The sequence below is a fragment of the Mobula birostris genome, chromosome 31 (assembly GCF_030028105.1).
Source record: "Mobula birostris isolate sMobBir1 chromosome 31, sMobBir1.hap1, whole genome shotgun sequence".
NCBI lineage: Eukaryota > Metazoa > Chordata > Chondrichthyes > Myliobatiformes > Myliobatidae > Mobula > Mobula birostris.
The window spans coordinates 19152076-19178657 of NC_092400.1; the positions used below are offsets into that span (position 1 = coordinate 19152076).

The following is a 26582-nucleotide window of genomic DNA, read 5'->3' on the forward strand; positions in this document are numbered from 1 at the left end:
CTTGCCCTCCCCCTTTTCTTTCTCCCTAGGCCTCCTGTCCCATGATCCTCTCATATCCCTTTTGCCAATCACCTGTCCAGCTCTTGGCTCCATCCCTCCCCCTCCTGTCTTCTCCTATCATTTTGGATCTCCCCCTCCCCCTCTCACTTCCAAATCTCTTACTAGCTCTTCTTTCAGTTAGTCCTGACGAAGGATCTCGGCCCGAAACGTCGACTGTACCTCTTCCTAGAGATGCTGCCTGGCCTGCTGCATTCACCAGCAACTTTGATGTGCTTCACAGTCGACATTTCGGGCCGAGACTCTCCTTCAGGATCCTTCTGTTAGAAGAACTCCGCAAGTCCAGCAGCGTCCGTAGGAGGAAAGGACCCATCATTGTTTTGGGTCAAAACCTTGGCTCTGGAAGGGGAACCTTAACTTACAACTATCTCGTTGAAGTAAGAGGTAACACAGTTTTATTTTTCAGAGCAGCCTGGCTGCAGGAGGCAGAAGAGCAAACACAGCTAAAAATGAAAAGGAGATGAAATAGGAGACATATTCAACCCGAAACCAAAATTAACATACAGTACTGGGGACTAGTGTCTATATTTCACTACCAAAACGATAACAGCTGTGTCACCGTAATTGAAGGTGGAAACCATGATCGAATACCAAATAATTCCTCAATATAATGCGAAAGGAAGATCACTGAGGCACCGAACTTCATTTGGTATTGCTAGTCTGCATGCCATGGTTGGATTAACGTAGTGATTGAACAATTCAATCCCTTTCACTAATGGTGTTCAGCAGTGTCAAGACTGGTTTCCAGCGTTCAAAATAAAAAAAAACAAGTGCTGTTGTTCATTGTGCATCCGCGCACAGAAGTTACAACATTGATATCGAGGTGATGATTCATCATGCCACATTATACACTAACACAAGAGATTCTGCCGATGCTGGAAATCCAGGACAACACACACAAAACGCCGGAGGAACCTAGCCGGTCGGGCGGATCTATGGAAATAAATGAACAGCCAATGTTTTGGGCTGAGACATTTCTTCAGGACTGAAAAAAGAGGGAAAGATGCCAGAATAAAAGGGTGGCAGGAGGTGGAAGGAGACTGGCTAGCTTATACATTAAACAACCTTCAGGCACGAGAGTCCTTGCATATTTGGATTATAAACCCCACAGAATTCCGCCACAGATTGATATCTTGCATCGAGCAGCCTCTGGGCAGTTTCCCACCTGACTGATGGGCTATCTGCTGGAGAAATGTTTTCACGTTAACAGTTTATTGATTCATGCTACTAAAGAGGCCAACTATCAAATTTGTTCTCATCGCTTGCTGACTCCCCCAGACAAGTGTCCCAATATATTGCATCTGCTTTACCCATGTTCTTCTTACTGAGTTCCTGACTGCCCTCTGAATATTAGTTTGTTATTGATCCTTACTGGCTATTACTCTCCAATCGGGACCTCTGCTCACAACTTGCAGTCGCCCCCAATTTCCTGATGATCATTCAAATCATTTGATCCCTATCAACTGTATACAAGACAAGCTTTTCACTCTGTCTGGGCACATGACCAAATCAATACCAAAAAAAATCTGATTTCACTACATTGCCAATGCCACTGAAGATTACACTCAGCGGCCATTTTATTAGGTACACCAGCTCATTAATGCATATATTTAATCAGCCAATCGTGTGGCAGCAACTCAAGTACTTAGAAGCATGCAGACATGGTCAAGGGGTTCAGTTGTTTTTTTTCCAGACCAAGCATCAGAATGAGGAAGAAATGTGATCTCAGTGACTTTGACCGTGGAATGATTGTTGGTGCCAGGTGGGGTGGTTTGAGTACCTCAGAAATCGCAGACCTCCTGGGATTTTCACACACAGTCTCTCAAGTTTACAGAGAATAGTGAGAAAAACAAAAAACATCCAATGAGAGGCATTTCCATGGGCAAAAATGCCTTGTCAATGAATTGAATATTTGACTTTATTTCTTACATCCTTCACATACATGAATAAAAACCTTGACATCTCCATCTGAATGCGCAATTTATAGTAATTTGTAATAAATATCATATATAACAATATAGCATAGAAATACAATTGTATCAGCATGAATTAATCAGTCTGATGGCCTGGTGGAAGAAGCTGTCCTGGAGCCTGTTGGTCCTGGCTTTTATGCTGTGGTGCCATTTCCTGGATGGTAGCAGCTGGAACAGAGAGATCAGGGGAGAATAGCCAGACTGGCTCAAGCTCACATGAAGGCAACAGTAACTAATAATGATGCAATAGAAGTGACGTGCAGAAGAGCATCTCTGAAGGCACAACATATCAAACCTTGAAGTGGATGGGCTGTAGCAGCAGAAGACCATGATCATATACTCAGTGGCCAAATTTATATTTATTAAGATGTGTTAGATACATCAAGAGTACTGTCAATTACTTCCATTATGCAATACTAAATTTATAAATTCAAAAATATATTTCTTATTATTTCTTAATAAATTTCTTAAGATGTGTTAGATACATCAAGAGTACTGTCAATTACTTCCATTATGCAATACTAAATTTATAAATTCAAAAATATATTTCTTATTATTTCTTAACAAATTTCTTAAGATGTGTTAGATACATCAAGAGTACTGTCAATTACTTCCATTATGCAATACTAAATTTATAAATTCAAAAATATATTTCTTATTTCTTAATATATTTCTTAATAAATTTATTAAGATGTGTTAGATACATCAAGAGTACTGTCAATTACTTCCATTATGCAATACTAAATTTATAAATTCAAAAATATATTTCTTATTTCATCAGTTTTCAATTCTTAGAAGCAGGAATTCCACAGTCGTAATAATTTCCATTTCTATTTCATATTAATTCATGCAAGTTAGTCTTCACCAAGGTAAACGTTCACCTCTCCAGTCTAAAAATGATCCATTGTCGTTGTCTGAAAGCTTCGAAAGCACCCTGATTAGACCTTGTATACTTTCCTCTTTGGTTAATGGTGCCTGGTGAAAGCAAACAAAATACAAGATTAGACAGAAATAAAGTACTCCTTGAACCTTTAGCAATTGCTATCCGTGACTCGCCAAATATTGTTGGTATTACCCGTGGAAATGAAATACATAAACTATCATTATATGCAAATGATTTGTTGTTATATATCTCTAACCCGGAGAAGTCAATTCCTGCTATCTTAGATCTGTTAGCTCAATTTAGTAACTTTTCTGGTTACAAATTGAATCTTAGTAAGAGTGAATTATTCCCTTTAAATAAGCATGTACCTATCTATGGACACTTACCATTTAAATTGGTTACTGATTCATTTATATACTTAGGGATAACAATTACCAAAAAATATAAAGATTTATTTAAAGCTAATTTTTTACCTTTAATTGATCAGATTAAACTTTTATTTACCAAATGGTCCCCAATCTCTTTGTCTTTGATTGGTCGGATTAATGCTATTAAGATGATCATTTTGCCTAAATTTTTGTATATATTTCAATCGGTTCCAATTTTTATCCCAAAATCTTTTTTTGATAACGTGGATTCAAAAATTTCCTCATATATTTGGCAGAATAAAAATCCTAGGTTAGGTAAAAGATATTTACAGAAATCCAAGAAGGAGGGGGGACTTGCCCTCCCAAATTTTAGATTCTATTATTGGGCAATTAATATTCGATATTTAAAATTTTGGCTACAAGATTTGGACGCATCTTTAAACCCTCATTGGGTAAATCTTGAATCTAATTCATTACAAGGGTTTTCCTTGGGTTCGGTTTTAGGAACTTTACTTTCTTTTACTTCTTTTAAATCATATAAACAAATGAATAACCCAATAGTTAAACATACTTTACGTATATGGTTTCAATTCCGAAGATTTTTTGGGTTTAATCAATTCATTCTAGCAAGTCCCATAATATCAAATTTTCTTTTTCAACCTTCCATGATGGATCAAGCTTACTTTGATTGGAAAACCAAAGGTATAATATCTTTTCGCGATTTATTCTTGGATAATGGTTTTATGTCTTTTGATCAACTCTCTAATAAATATAACTTACCCAGATCTCATTTTTTTAGATATTTACAGATTAGAAACTTTTTAATTACTGTCTCTCCCAATTTTCCACACCCATATCCAATGGACACTTTGGAAAAAATCTTAGACTTAAATCTTTCTCAGAAAGGTGTAATAGCAATTGTATATAATATAATTATGAATTTATGTCCTGATGCCTCTAATAAAATTAAAGCTGATTGGGAAAGAGAACTTGAGATTAATATACCGACTGAAAAATGGGAAAAAATTCTTCAGTTGGTGAATTCATCCTCTGTATGTGCTAAGCATAGGTTGATACAGTTTAAAGTAGTTCACAGGGCTCATATGTCCAAAGATAAACTATCTCGTTATTACTCTTATATTAATCCAATATGTGACAGATGCCAGTCTGAGATTGCTTCTCTAACTCACATGTTTTGGTCATGTCCCTTGTTGGAGAAATATTGGAAAGATATTTTTGATATTATTTCAACGGTCCTAAATATAGACTTACAACCTCATCCAATTACTGCTATCTTTGGACTACCAATGATAGACTCAAATAATTTAACCTCTTCATCACGAAGGATGATTGCATTTCTTACTTTAACAGCTAGAAGGTCCATTTTGTTAAATTGGAAAGAGATCAACCCTCCTACAGTATTTCATTGGTTTTCACAAACTATGGTGTGTCTGAATCTGGAGAAAATTAGAAGTGCAGTTTATGACCCTTCTATTAAGTTTGAAAAAATTTGGAGGCCATTTATTCAGCATTTTCATTTGATGTAATTTGATCATTTCCAAACTTGTTTTATTTCTCTGTACTGTTGTTGGAGGGGAATGGAATCGTCGACACTGAGGTTTTCTTCTTTTCCATTTTTAAGTTGTTAGTTTTGCCCAAGTCTTTTAGTTTAGTTTAGTTGTTTTTTTTCCTTTTGGGATGGGTTTTTTTTTCTCTTTTTTTTGTCTTTTTTCTTTTTTTTTGCTTTATATTATCCGTGATCAGTTCTACATGTATGGGAGTTTTGGTAATTTCCACTACTTGGTTTTGCAATTACTCTTCTTTTAATTGTAACAATACATCTCATATTATCTGTATTATTGTTATGTTTTGTTTCTATATTTTGAAATTAATAAAAAGATTGAAAAAGAAAGAAAAGAAAAAGAAAAGAAGACTAAGTTCCCCAGTCAGGAACATATTTTGCTTGGCAAGGGCAGCTCCGAATCAATGTCCAAACTAGTTGCCAGGCCTTGGGAAAAATCTGCATTGGAATGAACTTGGAGACTCCCTGTATCAGTGGCCTCAGTGAAGGAGCCTGGACAGCAGGAGACAGTATGAGGACAAATATGATGTTTGCCAAAGGCAAAAGCATAATTAAATTGATGAACTGCAATAAACTACTTTGAATATGGCAACATAACTCACTGATGGTGAAATGGGGGGTGGGGGGAGTTAAAAGGACAAAATGCTTCATAACCCAAAAACAAAATGTTCATTTTCCGATGTAACAACTTTCATTAAAACTCAAGCTTGGCAAATGTTAAAATGATTACAGAGGAAAATGAGGTAAATAGTATAAGCAAACAATAAAATGGATGGGCATTAATCAAGATTAATAACAAATTAACTATTGAGATATAATTAAAAGGTCTTACTTTAAAAAAAACTAGTAATATTGATGGCAGATACAATTCCAGACTATTCACTACATTTTTCTCTTACTTTTTCACCACCCATGTCTGTTTTGACCCAGCCAGGGTGCACTGAAGCACAAAGGATTCCATGGGGTGTCAGCTCATTAGTTAAGCACTTGGTGACCATATTCAGCGCAGCCTGTTTAAAAGACCAATATAGTTATGTGACTGCATTATTATCTGGCAAAAATTGCAGTTCACAAGTTTTCTTTAAGGCATCGGATGACTAACTCATAGAAGTGTCAATCCCACCTCCTTGTTGTTCTTTCCCAGAATACTTACTCTTCTTCAGATGCTCATTTGCCCCTCTAATTAAAAACCGCAATGGATTCAGCCCAAACTCCTTGTCACAAACATTAAGTATTGTAACTTTTCACTTCTAAAATGGGTTTTTAATGGGCAAGGGTTTATTCAGTTTTATGCATTTTTGGAAAAATGTGAGTGTCACTCTAATTTATCTAAGTCACTGTAATTTATCTACTGTGGTAATCCTGGTGATTTGTGGCGTACACAGCCTGAAGCTTTATTGCGCTTTCCATATTAGAATAGCCAGTTGATGTTATGGCACCCACACCTGACTTTGAGGCAAGTGGTCCTGGGTTCGAATCCGGCCAGCAACTTGCACGCTTTCCATCCGTGCTGGGTTGGGCGTCGAGATGGCAACTCTGCCTCATAAAAAAGACAAAAATGCTGAAGAAATAGCAAGGCTTCCAGCCGATGGGCCACAAGGTGTGGAAAGGAACAAAACAAAAATTAATAACAGAATGGCCAATCTGCTCATAGAATTTGAGCTCTGCCCACTTGTAGACATGCATCATCTTTCATGCACTTTATGTTCTTATTCAGAAATTTCAGCATTATTTGTGCTTTTGCAGTCTTTTCTATCCACACACAGTTCCAATTAATCATGCATTGTTCAGCTTTAGTCTGAATGCATCGAGTCAGATTTTATTAATGACTAGACCATTCTGCATTGTGCCATTCTTGTTACGATTTGTCTGTAGCCAGTTGTGTCATTAAGGCACTTTAGAAGAATGGTTCTATACAAAAGTACTAACCTTTCATTGCAGCTTAGACCAATGGGTGAAACCTCTTCCGAGGGCTGGCGCCCAGCTGACATTATCAAAGTCTCTACAAATGGTAATTTCACACAAGATGCTGTGGGATACCGGGGCAGAAAGAATGCAATTGGGGAAGTTAAAAGATTTACTCTGCTTCTAGCTATGTTTTTTTTTTTAATTTATTGAGGCACAGCGTAGAAAGAGCCCTTCCGGCTGTGCTGCCGATTTAACACGAGCCTAATCACTTTACAATGGTCAATCAGTATGTGGAATATGGGAGAACACCACATGGTCACAAGGAGAACGTACGAAATGTCTTGCAAACAGCAATGGGAACTGAACCTGGGTCACCGGTACTGCAAAACACTGAGCTAGCCACTACGATACCATGCCGCCCCAATATTTTACCTGCAATAGGATTCACTGGTGTCATGGCAAGAAGTAACTAATGCTAACTATGGCTTCATTTTGATAAGTACAACCAGCCAACACATCCACCGCCTCCAAACGGCAAAGTAAAAGTTCTGTAAAGAGCCTGGAGGATGCACACACACACCAACAAACACAACTTATCGAATGCAATTGGAGTTGCTTCATCATTGTTACCCTTTGTGCATGCACAGACCTTGCTGATCCTGTAGGCATATGCCTTCCCATCCTCGATGTTGAAAGACTCCATGGAGCCCATGACAGAGGACATGTTGATAACTGCAGCTTTCTTACTGCTAAGGCCAGGTTCATCACTCTGATGAGCTGCTTTCAATAAAGCTGGCAGAAAAGCCTACAATGTAAGGAAGAGGTACTGAGAAAAGAAGCACAAACAAGCATTTCAAACAGGAATAACACTTGGCGCATTCTTTTTTTGGGGGGCGGGCAATGAGACAATCTCATTGAACTTAACAAAATTGATTAAAACAAGAAAAATAAACAACTTGAACATCTCTAATATCTTATTGAGAACTTAATTACCTTTTTAAAGATTTTAAAAATAATATTTGAAGTACAGCTATATGGAGAGGAATGTTAAATGATAATGATAACTAAGAAAACAGATTACACTGGACAACCACAATTTTGTTTCCTGAATACTTTTGGGTGTATCTTATGGATTTTGGGCTGCTGTTCATGATAACCTTCATGAAATTTCCCTATCGTGAACCATTATTTTGAAATCACCTGTATTCGTTATTTGAGTTCATAATTCAAGTGAATCAAAACATTGTCCACAATGTAAACTGAAAAGTTTTCTTGGAAGAAAAGCAACCTCAATAAGTAGGGTACAAAATACAGCGTTTGTACACACTATCCCTTGCATCTATTCTGAAAGATAGTACGAGGAGGATTTAGTCCTCACTCTCTTCTCTGTACCCTCTGCCCAGCCAAAGAAATAGAACAGAACCAATGATACCTCAAAACCAAACCTAAATTGCAAGTTACCTTGGTAACCATCATTGGGCCAACGACATTGGTCTTGTGAGTCTTCATCATTATTTCTGGGGTAACTTCATTCAGACCTCCATTAATATTGATCCCAGCATTATTTATTACCAGATTCAGGCCATCGTTTTTCAACACCTTTTGAATCGCTTCAGCACTCGCTTGAATGCTGTCAAGGTCATCCACATCTTTAAAAATATACATAAAGAAATTAAATCTTGGTTATTCATTTGTACTGCCTTTTTCTAACTTAAAAGCTGCTCATGTCATATTACAGCACATAGATGCACATTATATCCAACACTGATGATATTTACCAAAAAGATTGTAAAACACAATGCAGAGCATCTAAAGTTGGAGTAAAATGTTATGCTCATTCTTTAACTCTTAAACTACCTTTTTTTTCTCAATTTTCTGGATTGTTGAATGCTTACAGCTACAGGTACCTTAGCCACTTGTATGCCTACATAAAGTCTACACCTCTCACTCTCAGAGCTCTGATATGCTAATAGAGTATTCTTTATAAATGTACAAATACCAAAACATGATTGACAATAACTCTTAGAATTTTTTTCTAGTTTATATACTTCAGTATTTTTTTTGGGGGGGGGGGAACGATCCGGGTATTCCCTAACCGGAAACCTTGGATGAATTATGAGGTCAAGTCCCTTTTGAAGGCTAGAGCTGCAGCTTTTAGGTCCGGGGATACCAGTCGATACACGGAATCCGGGTGTGAACTCCAGAAAGCCATTAAGGGTGCCAAGAGGCAGTATCGAGCCAAGTTGGAAGCCCAGGCTAACCAAAGCGATGCTAGTAGACTATGGCAGGATCTAAATGAGATCACTGGGCGCAAAGAAAAGGCTGGGAATATTAATAACTGTGGTGCTTCTCTTCCTGATGAACTTAACGTATTCTACGTAAGATTCGAACAGAAGAGGAGCGTCCCGCTCCCTCCGGATGAACTGGACCTGGTGGCATCAAGATTCATCGTCACCGAGGAGGACATTAGAAGGGCCTTCCTGAAGATAAATCCAAGGAAGGTGAAGGGCCCAGATGGCGTCCCGGGACGGGTTCTCCGGGCCTGTGCAAACGAGTGAGCTGGAGTGTTTGCTGACATCTTCAATGCTCCTTGCTTCAGTCTAAGATCCCCTCGTGTTTTAAGAAGGCAACAATAATCCTAGTGCCGAAGAAGAGCAAGGTGGCATGCCTGCATGACTATCGACCTGTGGCTCTGACATCAATTGCTATGAAGTGCTTCGAGAGATTGGTTATGGCACACATCAATCACAGTCTACCGGTCAACTTCGATGCTTTGCAGTTCGCCTACCGGAGCAACAGGTCAACGGCAGATGCCATCTCTCTGGCTCTACATTCCTCCTTAGAACACCTGGAGAATAAAGACGTATACGTAAGGCTCCTTTTCATTGACTACAGCTCTGCCTTTAATACCATCATTCCAAATAAACTGATTCCTAAGCTCTGGAACCTGGGCCTTAGCACTCAGATCTGCAGCTGGATCTTCAACTTCCTCACAGACAGGACCCAGGCTGTAAAAATAGGGGTCAAGCTCTCCTCTACAATCACTCTGAACACCTGGACCCCACAAGGCTGTGTACTCAGCCCCCTGCTGTACTCACTGTACACCCACGACTGTGTAGCCAAGTTTCCATCGAACTCAATATATAAGTTTGCTGATGACACAACAATTGTAGGCCGTATCTCGGGTAATGATGAGTTTGAGTACAGAGAGGAAATTAAGAACCTGGTGGCATGGTGTGAAGACAATAACCCATCCCTCAACGTCAGCAAGACGAAGGAATTGGTTATTGACTTCAGAAGGAGTAGCGGACCGCACGACCCAATTTACATCGGTGGTGCGCAAGTCAAGTGGAACAGGTCAAAAGCTTTAAGTTCCTCGGGGTCAATATCACAAATGACCTGACTTGGTCCAACCAAGCAGAGTTCACTGCCAAGAAGGCCCACCAGCGCCTTTACTTCCTGAGAAAACTAAAGAAATTTTGCCTGTCCCCTAAAACCCTCACTATTTTTTATAGATGCACCGTAGAAAGCATTCTTCTAGGGTGCATCACAACCTGGTATGGAAGCTGTCCTGTCCAAGACCGAAAGAAGCTGCAGAAGATCGTGAACACAGCCCAGCACATCACACAAACCAATCTTCCGTCCGTGGACTCACTTTACACTGCACGCTGTCGGAGCAGAGCTGCCAGGATAATCAAGGACACGACGCACCCAGCCAACACACTTTTCCTCCCTCTTCCCTCCGGGAGAAGGTTCAGGAGCTTGAAGACTCGTACAGCCAGATTTGGGAACAGCTTGTTTCCAACTGTGGTAAGACTGCTGAACGGATCCTGACCCGGATCCGGACCTGCCTCTCAGTTTTTTTGCACTACCTTACTTCCCATTTTTCTATTTTCTATTTACAATTTATAATTTAAATTTTTAATATTTACTAATTTTAACTATTCTTAATATTTAAAAAATTTAATATTTGTAATCCAGGGAGTGTGAAGTGTGAATCAAATATCGCTGTGATGATTGTACATTCTAGTACCAATTGTTTGGTGACAATAAAGTATAAAGTATTTTAACATGTTAGTTAAAACACTGATAAATAAAAGGGAGAAATAAATCAGTTCAAAATTTAGTTTTGGTAAGTTAAGTTGAGCAGCTAAAAGATTATTCTTGCAGGTATATGTACATTTAACAAATTGGCTGATCACCAAACATCACCACGGGTAAACTGCAGTAGTTCTGATCTTTCAAAAAGCCACACCTAGAGGAATCAAGATAGCCGTGGGGGCAAAACTATCCTCATACAACAAAGGCAGCCTAAGATTTGTTTAAACACTGGTAACATTCGAGTTCAAACAAAAAAAGTATTTGCAGCACATTATTAGATGCAAATTCATAAAAAGTACCATACACTTACAAAAGAAAACAACTCTTAACTATACTTACCACATGAGTAAATCTCTTGTGGCATTGGTCATGGCAAATTGGATGAAATGTTAGAATTAGGTTTAACATCACCGGCATATGTCGTGAAACATAATAGCTTTACGGAGAGAGTGGATAAACTTGGACTGTTTTCTCTGGAATGCTCAAGACCCGATAGAGGTATATAAAATTATGAGTGGAATAAATAGTATAGATGGTCAGAGTCTCTTTCCCCCAGGGCACAAATACCAAATACTAAAAGGCGTAACTCTGCAGTAAGAGGGGGGAAAGTCTAAAGATGTGCAAAGCAGATCCATCAAAAAGCATAGAATCGGATTTAAGAGGTTGTACACATACAAGAGGGTGAAACAGTACTGTCATGGTTAGCTCAATGATTTAGAGTACCAGTGACCCAGATTTAATTCCCACTATTGCCTGTAAAGAGTTTTGCGTTGTCCCCGTAACTCTCAGCCTGAACACCAGCGTGCCTCAAGGCTGTGTGCTGAGCCCTCTTCTGTACTCCCTTTTCACCGATGACTGCGTTCCTGTACATGGTTCTAACTCCATAATCAAGTTCGCAGACGACACCACGGTGGTTGGACTGATCAGAGGGGATGACGAGACGGCCTACAGGGATGAGGTCCAGCACCTGGCCGCATGATGTGCCGACAACAACCCGGCCCTCAACACCCAGAAGGCCAAGGAGATCATTGTGGACTTCAGGCATGCTAGGAGCCACACTCACATCCCCATCTACATCAACAGAGCTGTAGTGGAGCGTGTATGAAGCTTCAAGTTCCTTGGTATCCACATTTCCGAGGATCTCACCTGGTCCCTGAACTCCTCCATCCTGATCAAAATGGCGCAACAGCGCCTTTATTTCCTGCGGAGCATCAAGAAAGCTCACCTCTGTCCCAGGATACTGACGGACTTTTACCACTGTACCATTGAGAGCATACTCAGCAACTGCATCTCAGTGTGGTATGGCAATTGTCCTGTATCGGACTGCAAAGCACTCCAGCGGGTGGTGAAAACTGCCCAGCGGATTATTGGCAACCAATTGCCCACCATTGAAAACATCTACCATAAACGCTGCCTGGGCAGGGCGAAAAGCATTATCAGGGATGCATCTCACCCTAACCATGGACTTTTTACTCTCCTCCCATCCAGTAGGCCAGCAGTCCCCAACCACCGGGCCGCAGACTGATACCGGGCCACAAAGCATGTGCTACAGGCCACGAGGAAACAAAATGATTTGGCGATATGAGTCAGCTGCACCTTTCCTCATTCCCACTGTTGAGCTTGAATGCACGCGAGGTCATCCATGTCAGCACGGGAAGGAGATCAACTCCTCGAACTTGCAAATGACGGCGGGCTGAAAAGTATGTTTGACATAACATCTCTGCCGCCATTCTGAATCAAAGTCAAGGCTAAATATCCTGAGATACCAACAAAAGCACTGAAAATGTTGCTTCCATTTCCAACATATCTCTGCAATGAATGCAACGAAAACTAAACTGTAGAATAGACTGGACATAAGGAACCCCCTTCGAGTATCGCTGTCTCCCATCACCCCTCGATGGGACTGTCTCGTTGCAGGGAAACAAGCCCAGGGATCCCATTGATTCAGCAATATTGGTGTGTTGCAATGATTTTATATGTTCATACGGGGAAAATATGTGCTGTGTGTTTAATATCAAAATGTTACTTAAAATGTTATGATGCTATTGACTTATATAACCATATCACAATTACAGCACGGAAACAGGCCATCTCTGCACCTCTAGTTCGTGCCGAAAGCTACTCTCACCTAGTCTCACCGAACTGCACTCAGCCCATAACCCTCCATTCCTTTCCTGTCCATATACCTATCCAATTTTTCTTTAAATAATATCGAACCTGCCTCTACTACTCTACTGGAAGTTTGTTCAACACTTGCTTCAAGCTCCCGATAATTGACTTATCATGATATTCATGTGAGGAAAATATGCGCTGTGTTTAATATTAAATTCATTAGATAAACCCTTTTAGAAACAAAATTGAGTGTATTAGCCACTTATCACCTATATTCCGGTCGTGATTAACACCTTCCCCCCCCCCCCGGCACAGAATCGCCAAAGCCGATTTGTGGAGAAAAAAATCGACACGTACACGCATGCGTACTGGTGCCCGCACAAGGCTTCATGGTCATGGTAGTCTTTCTCGGGGTAAACACAACGTATTTGACTGCTCCTCTTGTCCGTTGGCAACCCTATCCCGCGCCCCCCCCCCCCGCCCCCGGGTCGACTGGTCCGCAAGAATATTGTCAATAATAAACCAGTCCGTGTTACAAAAAAGGTTGGGGACCCCTGCAGTAGGCGCTACAGAAGCCTTCACTCCCGCACCAGCAGGCACAGGAAGAGCTTCTTCCCTGAGGCTGTGACACTGCTGAACCTCACATCACAGCACTACATATTGTACTGTCTCAGTACTTTTATATTTGTGTGCTGTAGCACTTACTTTTTGCTTGCAGTTATTTTGTAAATAACACTATTCTTTGCATTTCTGGTCAGATGCTAACTGCATTTCATTGGCTTTGTATCTGTACTTGGCACAATGACAATAAAGTTGAATCTAATCTAATCTAACCTCATGAGTTTCCTCCGGTTGCTCTGGTTTCCTCCCACAGTCCAAATGCATACTGGTTGGTAGGTTAATTAGTCATTGTAAATTGTCTCATGATTAGGCTAGCATAAAGATGGGCTGGAAGGACCAATTCTGTGCTGTATCTCAATAAGTCCACTAAAGGTGCCACCTCATTGGGTCTTCACTCAATCCTGGAACATCTGTACAGCAAAGATGCACACATTTATTGAATACAGCTCACTCAGCATCCAATACCATCATCCCCTCAAAACTGATCAATATGCTCCTAGCCCTTGGCCTCAATACCTTGACTTCCTCATTTTGCAGACCTCAGTCGGTTCGGATTGGCAACGACATCTCCATGATTTTCGTCAGCACGGGTGAACTACAAGTCTGTGTGTTGGTCCCCTGCTCTGCTCTACACTTATAACCGTGCGACTAAGCACAGCTCCAATGCCATGTTCAAGTTTGCTGGTGGAACCACAGTTGTAGGCTGGAGCAAAGGTGGCGATGAATCAGCATTTAGGAGAGAAGTTGAAAATCTGCCACAACAAACAACCTCTTACTCCATGTCAGCAAGACCAGGGAGCTAACTATTGACTTTAGCACAGGGAAACAGAGGCTCGTGAGCCAGTCCTCATCAGAGGTCAAGGGGGTCAGCAACTTTAAGTTCCTCGTGTTATTATTTTGGAGGATGTGTCCTGGGCACAGCACGCAAGTGGAATCATGAAGAAAGCACAGCAGCTCCTCTACTTCCTTAGCAGTTTGTGAAAATTCAGCGTGACACCTAAACCTCTGATGAACTTCTATAGGTGTGTAGTGGAGAGCATATTGAGTGGTTGCATCACGCTGAAAACATCAATGCCCTTGAACAGAAACTCCTACAAAAAGTAGTGGATACGGCCCAGTCCATCACGAGAAAATCTCTCCCTCATTGAGCACATCCACATGACTTTCCCGCGACAGTATTTCTTCAGTGTCTATCATCAGGGACCCCCAGTACCCAGGTCATACTCTCTTCTTTCTGTTGCCATCAGGAAGGTGGTACAGGAGCCTCATGACTCGCCCCACCAGGTTCAGGTACAGACAGTTGCTACCCCTCAAACATCAGGCTCTCCTTTTCTTTTTAAATCTTTTTATTGAATTAGTACACAAGAGGTAAATCATATAGCAACCAATACATTTTTAAGATATAAATATGCAAGTAATATTAATACAAAAAAATGCAAACAATGTAAGTTAGTTATAAAATAACAAGGTAATATAGTTGTATACTAATTTTCCATATATATCAGTAGAACGAGAAAAAAAAGCAACACACATCAAAGTTGCTGGTGAACGCAGCAGGCCAGGCAGTATCTCTAGGAAGAGGTACAGTCGACGTTTCAGGCCGAGACCCTTCATCAGGAACCTTTTCCTCAAAGCAGCAGAGTACGAAATGATCTGGCCACGAATATAAGCTTTAAAAGAATCCCAAAGGATATTCATGGATACATCCTCTGTACTGTTAATTGTAAAAAAAAAAATCAATCTGTTCATTCATGAAATTAACAAAATCCAAGTCCTGAAGCAACAGCGAATTAAAACACCATTGTCTATTATTATGAGCACTGGCCAATAATTTAATAGAAAGCTTAAGTGGAGCATGGTCCAAAATGGTAATAGAGTCATATTCACATTTAACTACTGAAGAAAAAAGATGAGAGTCAATAAAAAAAATAATCAATTCTTGAGTAAGAGTGATGAACATGTGAAAAAAAAGAGAAGTCTTTTTCCTGGGGATGTAAAAATTGCCAAATGTCCGTCGACACAGAATCCGAGAGAAATGAATTAATCAAGGTTGTGGATTTATTGGGTGCAGTCCTTATAGGGGCCGAATGGTCCAATAATGGAGATAAACAAGTATTAAGATGTCCGCTCCAGATTAGTGAAAAGTCATTCAAATTTGGAAACATATTAAATAACGATTTATAAATTTCCGGACAGTCCGAGTTTGGAACATAAATGTTGACCAGAACTACCTTTTTATTAAAAAGAGTAAACCACTAACCAGTAAAAATCTACCATTTGGATCAGAGATAATATCCTGTTGCACAAATGTAATGGAGGGATCTATGAAAATAGAAACTCCTCCAACTTTGGCATTAGAATTCGAATGATGTTGATGATCCTTCCAGAACTTAAAAAAGCGTAATCTGTCCCCCCTCCGCACATGGGTCTCTTGTACAAATAGAATATATGCTTTAAGTCTCCGGAATACTTTGAAGATTTTTTTCCTTTTAATTGGATGATTAAGACTGTTAGTATTCCAAGAGACAAAATTAATAGTAGAATCCATAACCCCTAAAGTCAACCCTCAAATAAAGGGAGGATTGACAATAGGTTCAACCCATGGACCTGGAAAGGGAACAGAGTAAATATGAGATATCGAGAAAGAGGACGTGAAAAAAACTTCAATAATATATGAGTAGACCAGGAAGAAAAAACTAAAAAGTGAAGCCCCCCCACCCCCACCCCGTAACCCCGAAGCTAAATCTAAACAGACTAGCCAGATAGAAGCAAGCAGTAAATCTACCCCCATGACTTCCGATAGACGCTCAATTAAAAAATGTATATATAAAAAAGATCAACTAAAGTTGTAAAACAGTAGAATGAAAAAATCAAAAAGTACACCGACTAAAACGGAAAAGATATAATACAAAGAAAAAATAGATATATATAAAAACACCGTTGACAAACACCAAACCGTATAATTAAAAAAGATGAAATATCTGCATAGACTAGCAAAAAAATTACGAAGTTTAAGGACTCCAGGTAAGTGTGAAAAATGATGCTGTGGGAGTGGCCACCCAGAATCCCCAGGGAAGAAGGAGGAATGACGCAGTTAAAAAAGAGTTGGCAACATTATTGATTAAACAAAAAAAAAATTTCTGCCCTCAAATAGAGCGAAAAAAAGAAAAAGAAAATAAAACCAAACAGACTAACACCCTCCAATCAGGCACTGATAATTTAATAGTGCGATTAGGATGTTGAAGGCAAAAGTTGATCCAGGTAACTCTGGGCATCTGACGGAGAGTCAAAAAAACGGGAAGACCTATCAGACAATCGGATCCTCAAAAGTGCGGGATATAGCAGAACTGGTTTTAAATCCATCTTGTAGAATTCCACCATCACAGATCTGTAACGAACACGTTGGTCGCGAACCTGTTTGTTAAAATCCTCCACCAATCGAAAGCAGAGATCCAAGAAATCAATGTAACCTTTAGGTCGAGCAAAACGAAGCAACTTTTCCTTGCCTTGAAAATAATGAAATCGTAAAATAATATGCCGAGGCTTGTCTGACTTAGCCGGATACGATGAGACTCTGTGAGCCCTGTCCAATAGTGGTGGTTGATCAGGAAACAAGGTGGGAAATGGATCTTTTAAAAGTTGAGAGAAAAACTTAATAGGGTCTTCAGATTCCACGCCTTCTTTGAGACCGATAATTCTTATATTCTGACAACACATTCTACATTCTAAATCGGAATTTTTAAAGGTAAGGAATTCAAGTTTTTTCTTCATTGTACTAATTGTTTCTTCAATTTTTCCCATTTTGAGTTCATTCTGTTGCGTAAAAACTTGGAGATTAGATATAGCAATCTGATGTTGCGTGATAGTTGTTTTCATCTTATCAATATCATCGATGATTCTCTCCAGTTTAGATGAAATCTCCGCACGAATCAAATCTGACATAGCTTGCATAGTTACCATCGATTCAACAGGAGGGGAGTCGGTACCTTTCGATCTGACAGGAGGTTTGTCGTTTTCCCTGTTCTTAGACATACCGGACCTTAAGAACATCCAGATATATAATGACAAACAACTGCAAAGTATTGTAAAGGTCAATAGACAATAGATGCAGGAGTAGGCCATTCAGCCCTTCTAGCCAGCACCGCCATTCACTGTGATCATGGCTGATCATCCACAATCAGTATCCAGTTCCTGCCTTATCCCCATAACCCTTGATTCTGCTATTTTTAAGAGCTCTATCCATCTCTTTCTTGAAAGCATCCAGAGACTTGGCCTCCACAGCCTTCTGGGGCAGAGCATTCCACGTATCCACCACTCACTGGGTGAAAAAGTTTTTCCTCAACTCCGTTCTAAATAGCCTACCCCTTATTCTTAAATTGTGGCCTCCGCTTCTGGACTCACCCATGAGCGGGAACATGCTTCCTGCCTCCAGCGTGTCCAATCCCTTAATAATCTTAAATGTTTCAATAAGATCCCCTCTCAGCCTTCTAAATTCCAGAGTATACAAGCCCAGTCGCTCCAATCTTTCGACATATGACAGTCCCGCCATCCCAGGAATTAACCTTGTGAACCTACGCTGCACTCCCTCAATAGCAAGAATGTCCTTCCTCAAATTTGGAGACCAAAACTGCACACAGTACTCCAGGTGTGGTCTCACCAGGGCCCTGTACAGCTGCAGAAGGACCTCTTTGCTCTTGTACTCAATTCCCCTTGTTATGAAGGCCAGCATGCCATTAGCTTTCTTCACTGCCTGCTGTACTTGCATGCTTGCTTTCAGTGACTGATATACAAGAACACCTAGATCTCATTGTGCTTCCCTTGGTCGGTGCCTTGAAAGTTAGCTTAAATGTAGCTGATCATAGGATAAGGATCCGAGGTGATGGAGCAGATCTAAAACAAGATCTCACTCCATGAACACCACCGGAAGTCTCCATCAGGCTCTTCAACCAAAGGGGGTAACTTCACTCAACTTCACTTGCTCCGTCATTGAAATGTTCCCAAAACCAATGGACTCATTTTTAAGGACCCTTCATCTCATGTTTGCAATATTTATTATTTATTTATTATTACTATTTCTTTTTGTATTTGCAGTTTGTTGTCTCTTACACACTTGAATGCCCAAGTTGGGGTGGTCTTTCATTGATTCTGTAACTGTTATTATTCTATGGATTTGTTGAGTATGCCCGCAAGAAAATGAATCTCAGGGCTGTATATGGTGACGTATATGTACTTTGTTAATAAATTTACTTTGACTCATTTTCGTTTTCTTATGGGTATTTTCAGTGGATACAAAGAAACACATTCCAATCATTGAAAAAACTACACCCACATAAAGACAAAAAACTAATGTGCAAAAGACAATCAACTGTGCAAATACAGGTTTCCCCCGCCATCTGAAGGTACAGCGTTCCTATGAAATGGTTCGTAAGCCGGAATGTCATAAAGCGAAGAAGCAATTACCATTTATTTATATGGGAAAATTTTGGAGCGTTCGCAGACCCAAAAATAACCTACCAAATCATGCCAAATAACATATAAAACCTAAAATAACAGTAACACATAGTAAAAGCAGGAATGATATGATAAATACACAGCCTATATAAAGTAGAAGTACTTTTCCACTATTATTGCTGCACTGTTCTCCGTAGCGAAAATCTCATGCAAGAGCCGTTGGCAAAAACATGGCAAAAGTGCTCTCTCCGGTAACCTTTAAGCTATGAAGCTGCCAAATCATACCAAATAACACATAAAAATACACAGCCGATATAAAGTAGAAATAATGTATGTACAGTGTAGTATCACTTACCAGAATTAGGAAAGCGCAGAGTACGCTGATGATGGTGTGTTAGGCTGAGTCGGAATTTGGGTGGTGCAGTGGCCCCCACCCTCTAGGCTGCTGACCAATACATTGCCGCGAAGCATGCAGGGGTACAGCGGTAGCCGGGAGGCACCCAGCACATCTTTAAGAAAAAAGCCGAAATAAACATGCTAATTAATTAGGTGCCACCCGACACGTAAGTGTCGGCACAGATCAGTGCCGATTGCTGATTGAGTCGCCTCTGAGCTGGGTCGACAATTACGTGTCCGGCGGCACCTAATTAATTAGGATGTTTATTTCGGCTTTTTTCTTAAAGATGTGCCGTGTGCCTCCCGGCTACTGCTGCATTCTCCGTGAATCGGTATCTGTCCACGGCCTGGGGGTTGGGGTGGTGGGACACTGGGGTGTCATCTCATCGTCGTCTATTTCCATTAGGGCAGGCAGCTCATCTTCTCCTATGACTGCCCGCCTCGATGTCGAAGGTGGAGGTTTGTCATCTGCTGTGGCTGATGTGGAAGGCTTGCTTGACTGCTGAGCCTCGCGCATTTTTCTATCATACAGCTCTTTGTAAGGATTCAAACCATCTTGCAAACATCCCCTAAACCGACGCACCCTTTCAAAATTAAAGTCGTACTTTATCATTGCAGCGAAAATCTCACGCAGTTGCTTCACGTTCAGTTCGCTACTGCATTCGGTTTTGATTATTATCCTTTCCTCTTCCAATTGCATCAGCTCTTCATCTATCAGTTCTTGGTCATGCGATGCCAAAACCTCTTCAACATCATCTTCGTCAACTTCTACAAGCCAAACTCACTTTGTCCTTACTTCGTTTGCCACAATCGAAACGCTTAATTATGTCTAGTTTTACGCTAAATGTAACACCCTTACAAGCTCTTTTAGGCTTTTCCGATACCTTAGAACTCATCTTGCAAACGGCTGCTCACAGGGATGTGTTTAAGAAATGCCGGCGAGAATGCCGTTCCAAATCCGGGGGAGGAGCGGCTGCTCGGGGCGCGCGCTGCCTTTTATCATGCGCTGCTTTTTTTCATAACAGTGAAAACACCTTCTGAAAGCGAAAACAGGGTACTAACATAGGTCTTTCGTAACAGTGAGGTTTCGTAAAGCGAACGTTCGAAAAGCGGGGGACACCTGTACAAAAAAAACCCCAAATAATATTGAGACCACGAGTTGCAGAATACTTGAAAGTTAGTCAATAGGTTGTGGAATCAGTTCAGTGTTGAGGCGAGTTAAGTTGGTCCGTGCTCGTTTGTGGTGTGGGATCCAAGACTCCAGTACTTCCTTCTCGATGGCAGCAGCAAGAAGAGAGCATGGCCTAGTTGGTGGGGGTAATCGATGATGGATGCTGTCTTCTTGAGGTAGCGCTCCTTGTAGAGGTGCTCAATGTTGGGGAGGGCTTTTCTTGTATTGGACTGGGCTGGATCCACTACTTTTTGTAGTCTTTTCCACTGGCGGGCTTCGGTGTTTCCATTCCAGCCCGTAATGCGACTAGTCAGGATACTCTCCACTGTGCATCTATCAAAGTTGTCAAAGTTGTAGATGAAAGGTCAAATCTGCACAAACTTCTAAGGCAGAGCTGCTGCCGTGACCTTCTTTGTCACAAACAAGAGAAAACCTGCAGATGCTGGAAATCCCAGCGATACACACAAAATGCTGGAGGAACTCAGCAGGCCAGGCAGCATCTATGGAAAAAAGTGCAGTCGACGTTTCGGGCCAAAAACCATTGTGTTCCCCTCTCCCCTCCCCCCCCCCTTTTAAATCTACTCCTCCGCTTTCCTTCCCCCCGTGTTGCTGAAAGGTCCCGGCTCGAAACGTCCATTGCACTTTTCTCCCCCCACAGATGCTGCCTGGCCTGCTGAGTTCCTCCAGCATATCGCATGTGCCTTCTTTGTAATGACACTTACACTCAGGTCCCAGGACAGGTCCTTGGAAATGATAAAGTGAAGGAATTTGACACCAATGATCTGGAAAAGTTAGATGTAGAGCTGGGGGATGGAAGGAGCAAGTGGGTAGAAAATTATGGAAGAAGAACTGATGGAAATCATGGAAGAAGTAGTACTGATATCTACTAGTCAAGTAGGAATTCTAATAAAATCACCTTTTCAAACAAACCAAATGTCAATGGGTGCATCAGCAGACTGGCAATGTGGCAGTGATCATCTCAAACAGTTCTAGCTCCTCCATTGCTCAACGTTATTCTGCAAAGCAAGTTTCACAACATATGCCAGTGGTATTAAACCCGATTCTGACTCTTTAAATGTTGTTTAATAAACTCAGTTACTCACACCTTAATTTGTTCAAGGGATCATTTGGCACAAGATTCCGAATCAGAATGCCAAGCTTTGGGCATATGCTTTCTTGATAAAATTGTTTTGCATGCAGAATGAAGACTGACATGCAAAGTCAAAGTCACCCATATCCCACAGGAAAAGTAATGGCGGGAATGGTGAGGAACAGTTTGGCATATGAAAGAATTTAGGCCCAATATTTTTCAGACTGGAAGTACATGTTCCAAGAAATTAATAATATTTAGAGGAGCTTTCCTAAAGGAGATGAAATTCTATCTTTATTACATTTACTTTTTGTGATGTGATAAACTCACAGAATGAAACTTTGATATTTTAAATTGTTAAAATGAGATTCAGTGTTTACTCAGGTAATTTGTCTTCTCAACTATAATATTTAAAATCGCTTACCTACTTCATCTTAATACTTTTTCTGCATTTTTTTCAATAACACAGAAGGTAGTAAGGGTGTCAAAGTAGTTGGGGAGAGAGGGCAAGAGAATGGGGTTGAAAGGAGTAATAATCAGCTATGATGGAATGGTGGAGCAGTATTGATGGACCGAATGGCCTAATTCTGCTCCTACGCCTTATGAAAAGGAATTTGATGTACAAACCGAAAATCCAATTTTACAAATTCAGCTGAACGAGATACAGAAACAAATATATCTATTTGTCGAATGTGAGAGGAGATCATCTTATTTAAATAAGTTGCATTTATATAGTTTTCTGATATAATCAAATTAATTTAATAGGAAGACAATTAATATAGAAATTAACTCAGAGCATGCAGGAAAATTCACAGTCTTAACAGAAGTCACTATGGTATTAATAAACACTTACCCATCTTAACTATTTTTATGTTTGAGAAACATTTTGCGAAGTTCTTAAGATCCTATAGAGCATAGAGACATTAATACCATACAGAAAAGGAACTGCAATATTATCCAACAGCATCTGAGCAGTAAAAATCTCTACAGCAGGCTCTTTGGACCTTTTTTGTTGCATGAAAAATATGGCTGGAGTCCAGAGAGGCATTAACAATAAACCCACTAGAGTACATTTTCAAATGATCTGATGCTTTTAGCAGTATATCTACAATGAAAGGACAGCGAAGTTGCACGTGTTGGACAAATAGAAGAAAATTGTACTAAATACATTATCTGTGGTTTCAAAACAGGAATACAAAACATCTGGCTTAGGCTGGTTTCAGCCCATTCACTTATGTTACAATACACAATGTTCTAGCGACTTTATGAAATGGAAATCATACGCACGGGTAATACAAAACAGGAAAATTAGTGATGACATTTTAACAAGTGGCAGAGAAAAAAATTTGAACAATGTTGACGTATATCAACACAAAAGCAAAGGGAATCTTTTCAAAGGTGGAAAAATATTTTAAACTAATGTTTTACCCTACCTCATGCTCTAAAAGTGCAAACGATGACCACAGAATCCGAAGAAAAGTGGGATTTTAAAAAAATGAAAACAAACGGACTCAATGGCCAAATGACGGTCATTTTACCTGATGCACAGAAACATATGTAGGCCATTCAGCCCCTCGCCCTGTGCCTGTTCGGCTTTTTCAATCGGACCACAACATATCTGTATAACCTGTCAGTGTCCCTGTAAATATTAACCACCAATTTCAACTGCTCTTCTCGCTCCAGTGTTGGGGGTGGAGAGTTGCAACGGGAGCTGGACTTTGTGATAAAGTTTAAATAGAAACAAAGCACAGGAGCATGGACTTTAGTAAGGCCTTTGACAAGGTCCCACAAGGGAGGTTAGTTCAGAAGGTTCAGACACTAGGTATCCATGGAGAGGTTGTAAACTAGATTCAAAATTGGCTGTGTGGGAGAAAACAGAGAGTGGTAGTGGATGATTGCTTCTCAGACTGGAGACCTGTGACTAGTGGTGTGCCTCAGGGATCTGTACTGGGACCGTTGCTGTTTGTTGTCTATATCAATGATATAGATGACAATGTGGTAAATTGGATCAGCAAGTTTGCTGATGACAGCAAGATTGGAGGTGTTGTGGATAGCGAGGAAGGCTTTCAAAGCTTGCAGAGGGATCCGGACCAACTGGAAAAATGGGGCAGAAAATGGCAGATGGAATTTAATGCAGACAAATGTGAGGTGTTGTGTTTTGGAAGGACAAATCAAGGTAGCACATACACAGTAAATGGTTGGGCACTGAGGAGTGTGGAGGAACAAAGGGATCTGGGAATTCAGATACACATTCAGATGCTTTTGGCATCCTGGCATTCATAAATCAAAGTATTGAATACAGTATAGGAGTTGGGATGTTATGGTGAGGTTGTATAAGACATTGGTGAGGCCAAATTTCGAGTATTGTGTGCAGTTCCGGTCACCTAACTATAGGATATCCGTAAGATTGAAAGAGCGCAGAGAAGATTTACTAGGATGTTTCCAGGTCTTCAGGAGTTGAGTTACAGGGAAAGATTGAACAGGTTAGGACTTTATTCCTTGGAGCGTAGAAGAATGAGGGGGGATTTGATAGAGGTTTACAAAATTATGAGGGGTATAGGCAGAGTAAATGCGAGTAGGCTCTTTCCACTTAGATTAGGAGAGATAAATACGAGAGGACGTGGCTTTAGGGTGAAAGGGGAAAGGTTTAGGGGGAACTTCTTCACTCAGAGAGTGGTGGGAGTGTGGAACGAGCTGCCATCTGACGTGGTAAATGCGGGCTCACTCGTAAGTCTTAAGAATAAATTGGATAGATACATGGATGGGAGAGGTCTGGAGGGTTATGGACTAGCGGAATAAAGTTTTGGCACAGACTAGAAGGGCCGAATGGCCTATTTTCTGTGCTGTAGTGTTCTATGGAGCGGCTAAGGGAGAAACTATTTGACTTGGCCTCGTATCGAGTGGGTCACCTCTGCAGGACGATCCCACCCCGTCAAGGGGCTATTAACCGTTAGGTAAAAGCCCGCTCGACCATTGCCTCAAGCAATAAACTGCCTTTCAAGGCTGAAGTCACTCACCCTCCCCCGGGCTCCCTCGGGCTCTCTGCAGGCGGCGAACAGGTAACGCGGCGGCTGCTCAGCCTGGCTGAGCTGGCGGATCAACTCCAGGCCCAGCCCGCGATTCGCTCCCGTCACCAGCACCGCTTTCTGCATCCCTGCCGCCGCCGCTCTGGCCCCGGCTCTCCCGTCACAAGGTCTGGGCGGGCCCGCCCCTTGAACATTAACTTATGTAAGGTCTGAGTCAGGTGACGGCCCCACCCCGCTTACAAACTTCCTGCCGGGCCCCGTCCGCCAGTGAAAGCCGGTCCAATTTGACCCTCCCGCCCCCACCCCCGGTGCCACGGACCCCTTCCCTCTGATGGCAAAATTCTCTAAATTCCTGCCCTCCAGTCCATCTATACAACGAAATTTTATCTCATTATATCATTATACCTGTCTGAAATTATGGCATCAAGTAATATTCTGAACGGTTAGGAATATTTTCGGTGAAAAGTGTATACAGTTCCCACCATTAAAATGATAAATATAATTGTATCTAGTGACAATTATTTTTAATAATGCATAGAATTAACATCTCATTTTTTAAGTTGGCGCCCCTACGTTAAATGGCACTTTCTTTAGTAGCTGCTGTAGTCACAATTCTGCCAATGAGTCTCTAAATTTTGTTCCTGAATGGTGTTTGTATGTAAATATCTATTGTCCTATTCCATTATTGCAGCCTCCACTTCTCTGCTGACCACTCAACCTTTCACCACAGATGTGAGCCGTGCCACTGCAGTTCCATCACTAATTAAATGCAAAAGATAGAATTTAAGAAAGTCTCTGTTAAAAATCTCCATTTCATTATAATTTTATTGAGCCAACAGTTATGTTTGATCATTATGATGCTGAGATATATCCTAGGATGCCCTGGGGATACATCATCAGTGATGTAACCTGGCCATTGGGTGTTTTGGGTCTTTGAACATCAGGTACTCTTGCCCAGGTGACCTAGCCAGGGTAGATCAGGCCCCAGCTTGCGTCCCAGCAGCACTGGTTCTCAGGTCAAAGCTCTTGTTACATAGCCATCTGTGACGGCCCTGCTCGCCCGGCAGCCTCTGTGACGGTTCTGGTGGCTCGTTTCTTTGCAGCCCCCATAATGCCAAGGAGAGAGCGGGTTCTGCACATCGAGCAGCCAGGAAAACCTCTATGTACTGGCATCATGCCCTCCAGCCCTGTCTCTGGTATCTGGCTTTCTTACGTTCGAATGCCTCCTCTACCTGGCCTTCCGCAGGACCTGTCAGTTCTACCAGGGCCACCCGCTTCAAGGTTTCTGACAGAATGACCGCGTCAGGCTTCAGGATTAAAACCATAATTTATGTACATCGAACGAATGCTTAATTCAAATTAAAGTAATCTAACCAATGCCAACAACTAAACACAAGGAATTGGTATGAGATCTTGTCTTGGTGCTTCTATTGAAATGGCTATTGGTTATGACAAGATGCTCCCAGTCTTTTTTGCCAAGAGGACCTCATCGGAGTTAGCCTCCACTACTCCAACTGTGCCAATTAGTTGGGTCTTTTCTCACCTAGGCTCAATTATTTTACCCCTGGAATGCAGATGAGGATATATTTATTCCGAGGTGGAGTAGAAGTTCACGTTAGTTTAACCCATGGCTTCCAAAAATGGGGTACATGAACTAATTAAAGCCCAAAACGTGTTGGTTCCAGTGAGCTGGCAATCCTTGAGATACTCAGCCATCCGATTGGGGGAGCGGGGGTTACTGAGGTGCCAAACTAGTTCATTCTTAATGGCAGAGCCGCTCAATAAAAATATAGTTCTTTCTCACTTTAGAAAGATGTAGCCACTGTTTTATTCTTTGATTAAC

General features: G+C 41.0%; 1 protein-coding gene across 2 annotated transcripts; it reads right to left on the reverse strand.

Annotated features, from left to right (window-relative positions):
- Positions 1-1957: 1957 nt before the first annotated feature.
- Positions 1958-24913, reverse strand: LOC140190865 (C-signal-like). 2 transcript variants are annotated; one of them, XM_072247766.1, is made up of 6 exons: positions 24731-24913; positions 22567-22618; positions 8233-8420; positions 7421-7576; positions 5763-5873; positions 1958-3005 (listed from the first exon to the last, which is right to left on the reverse strand). In XM_072247766.1, exons 1-6 carry the CDS (start codon positions 24863-24865, stop codon positions 2892-2894), a joined length of 756 nt encoding a protein of 251 aa, XP_072103867.1. In that variant the 5' UTR covers positions 24866-24913; the 3' UTR covers positions 1958-2891. The 2 variants fall into 2 exon arrangements, with proteins under 2 accessions (XP_072103867.1, XP_072103868.1); XM_072247767.1 differs by lacking the exon at positions 5763-5873.
- Positions 24914-26582: the final 1669 nt, after the last annotated feature.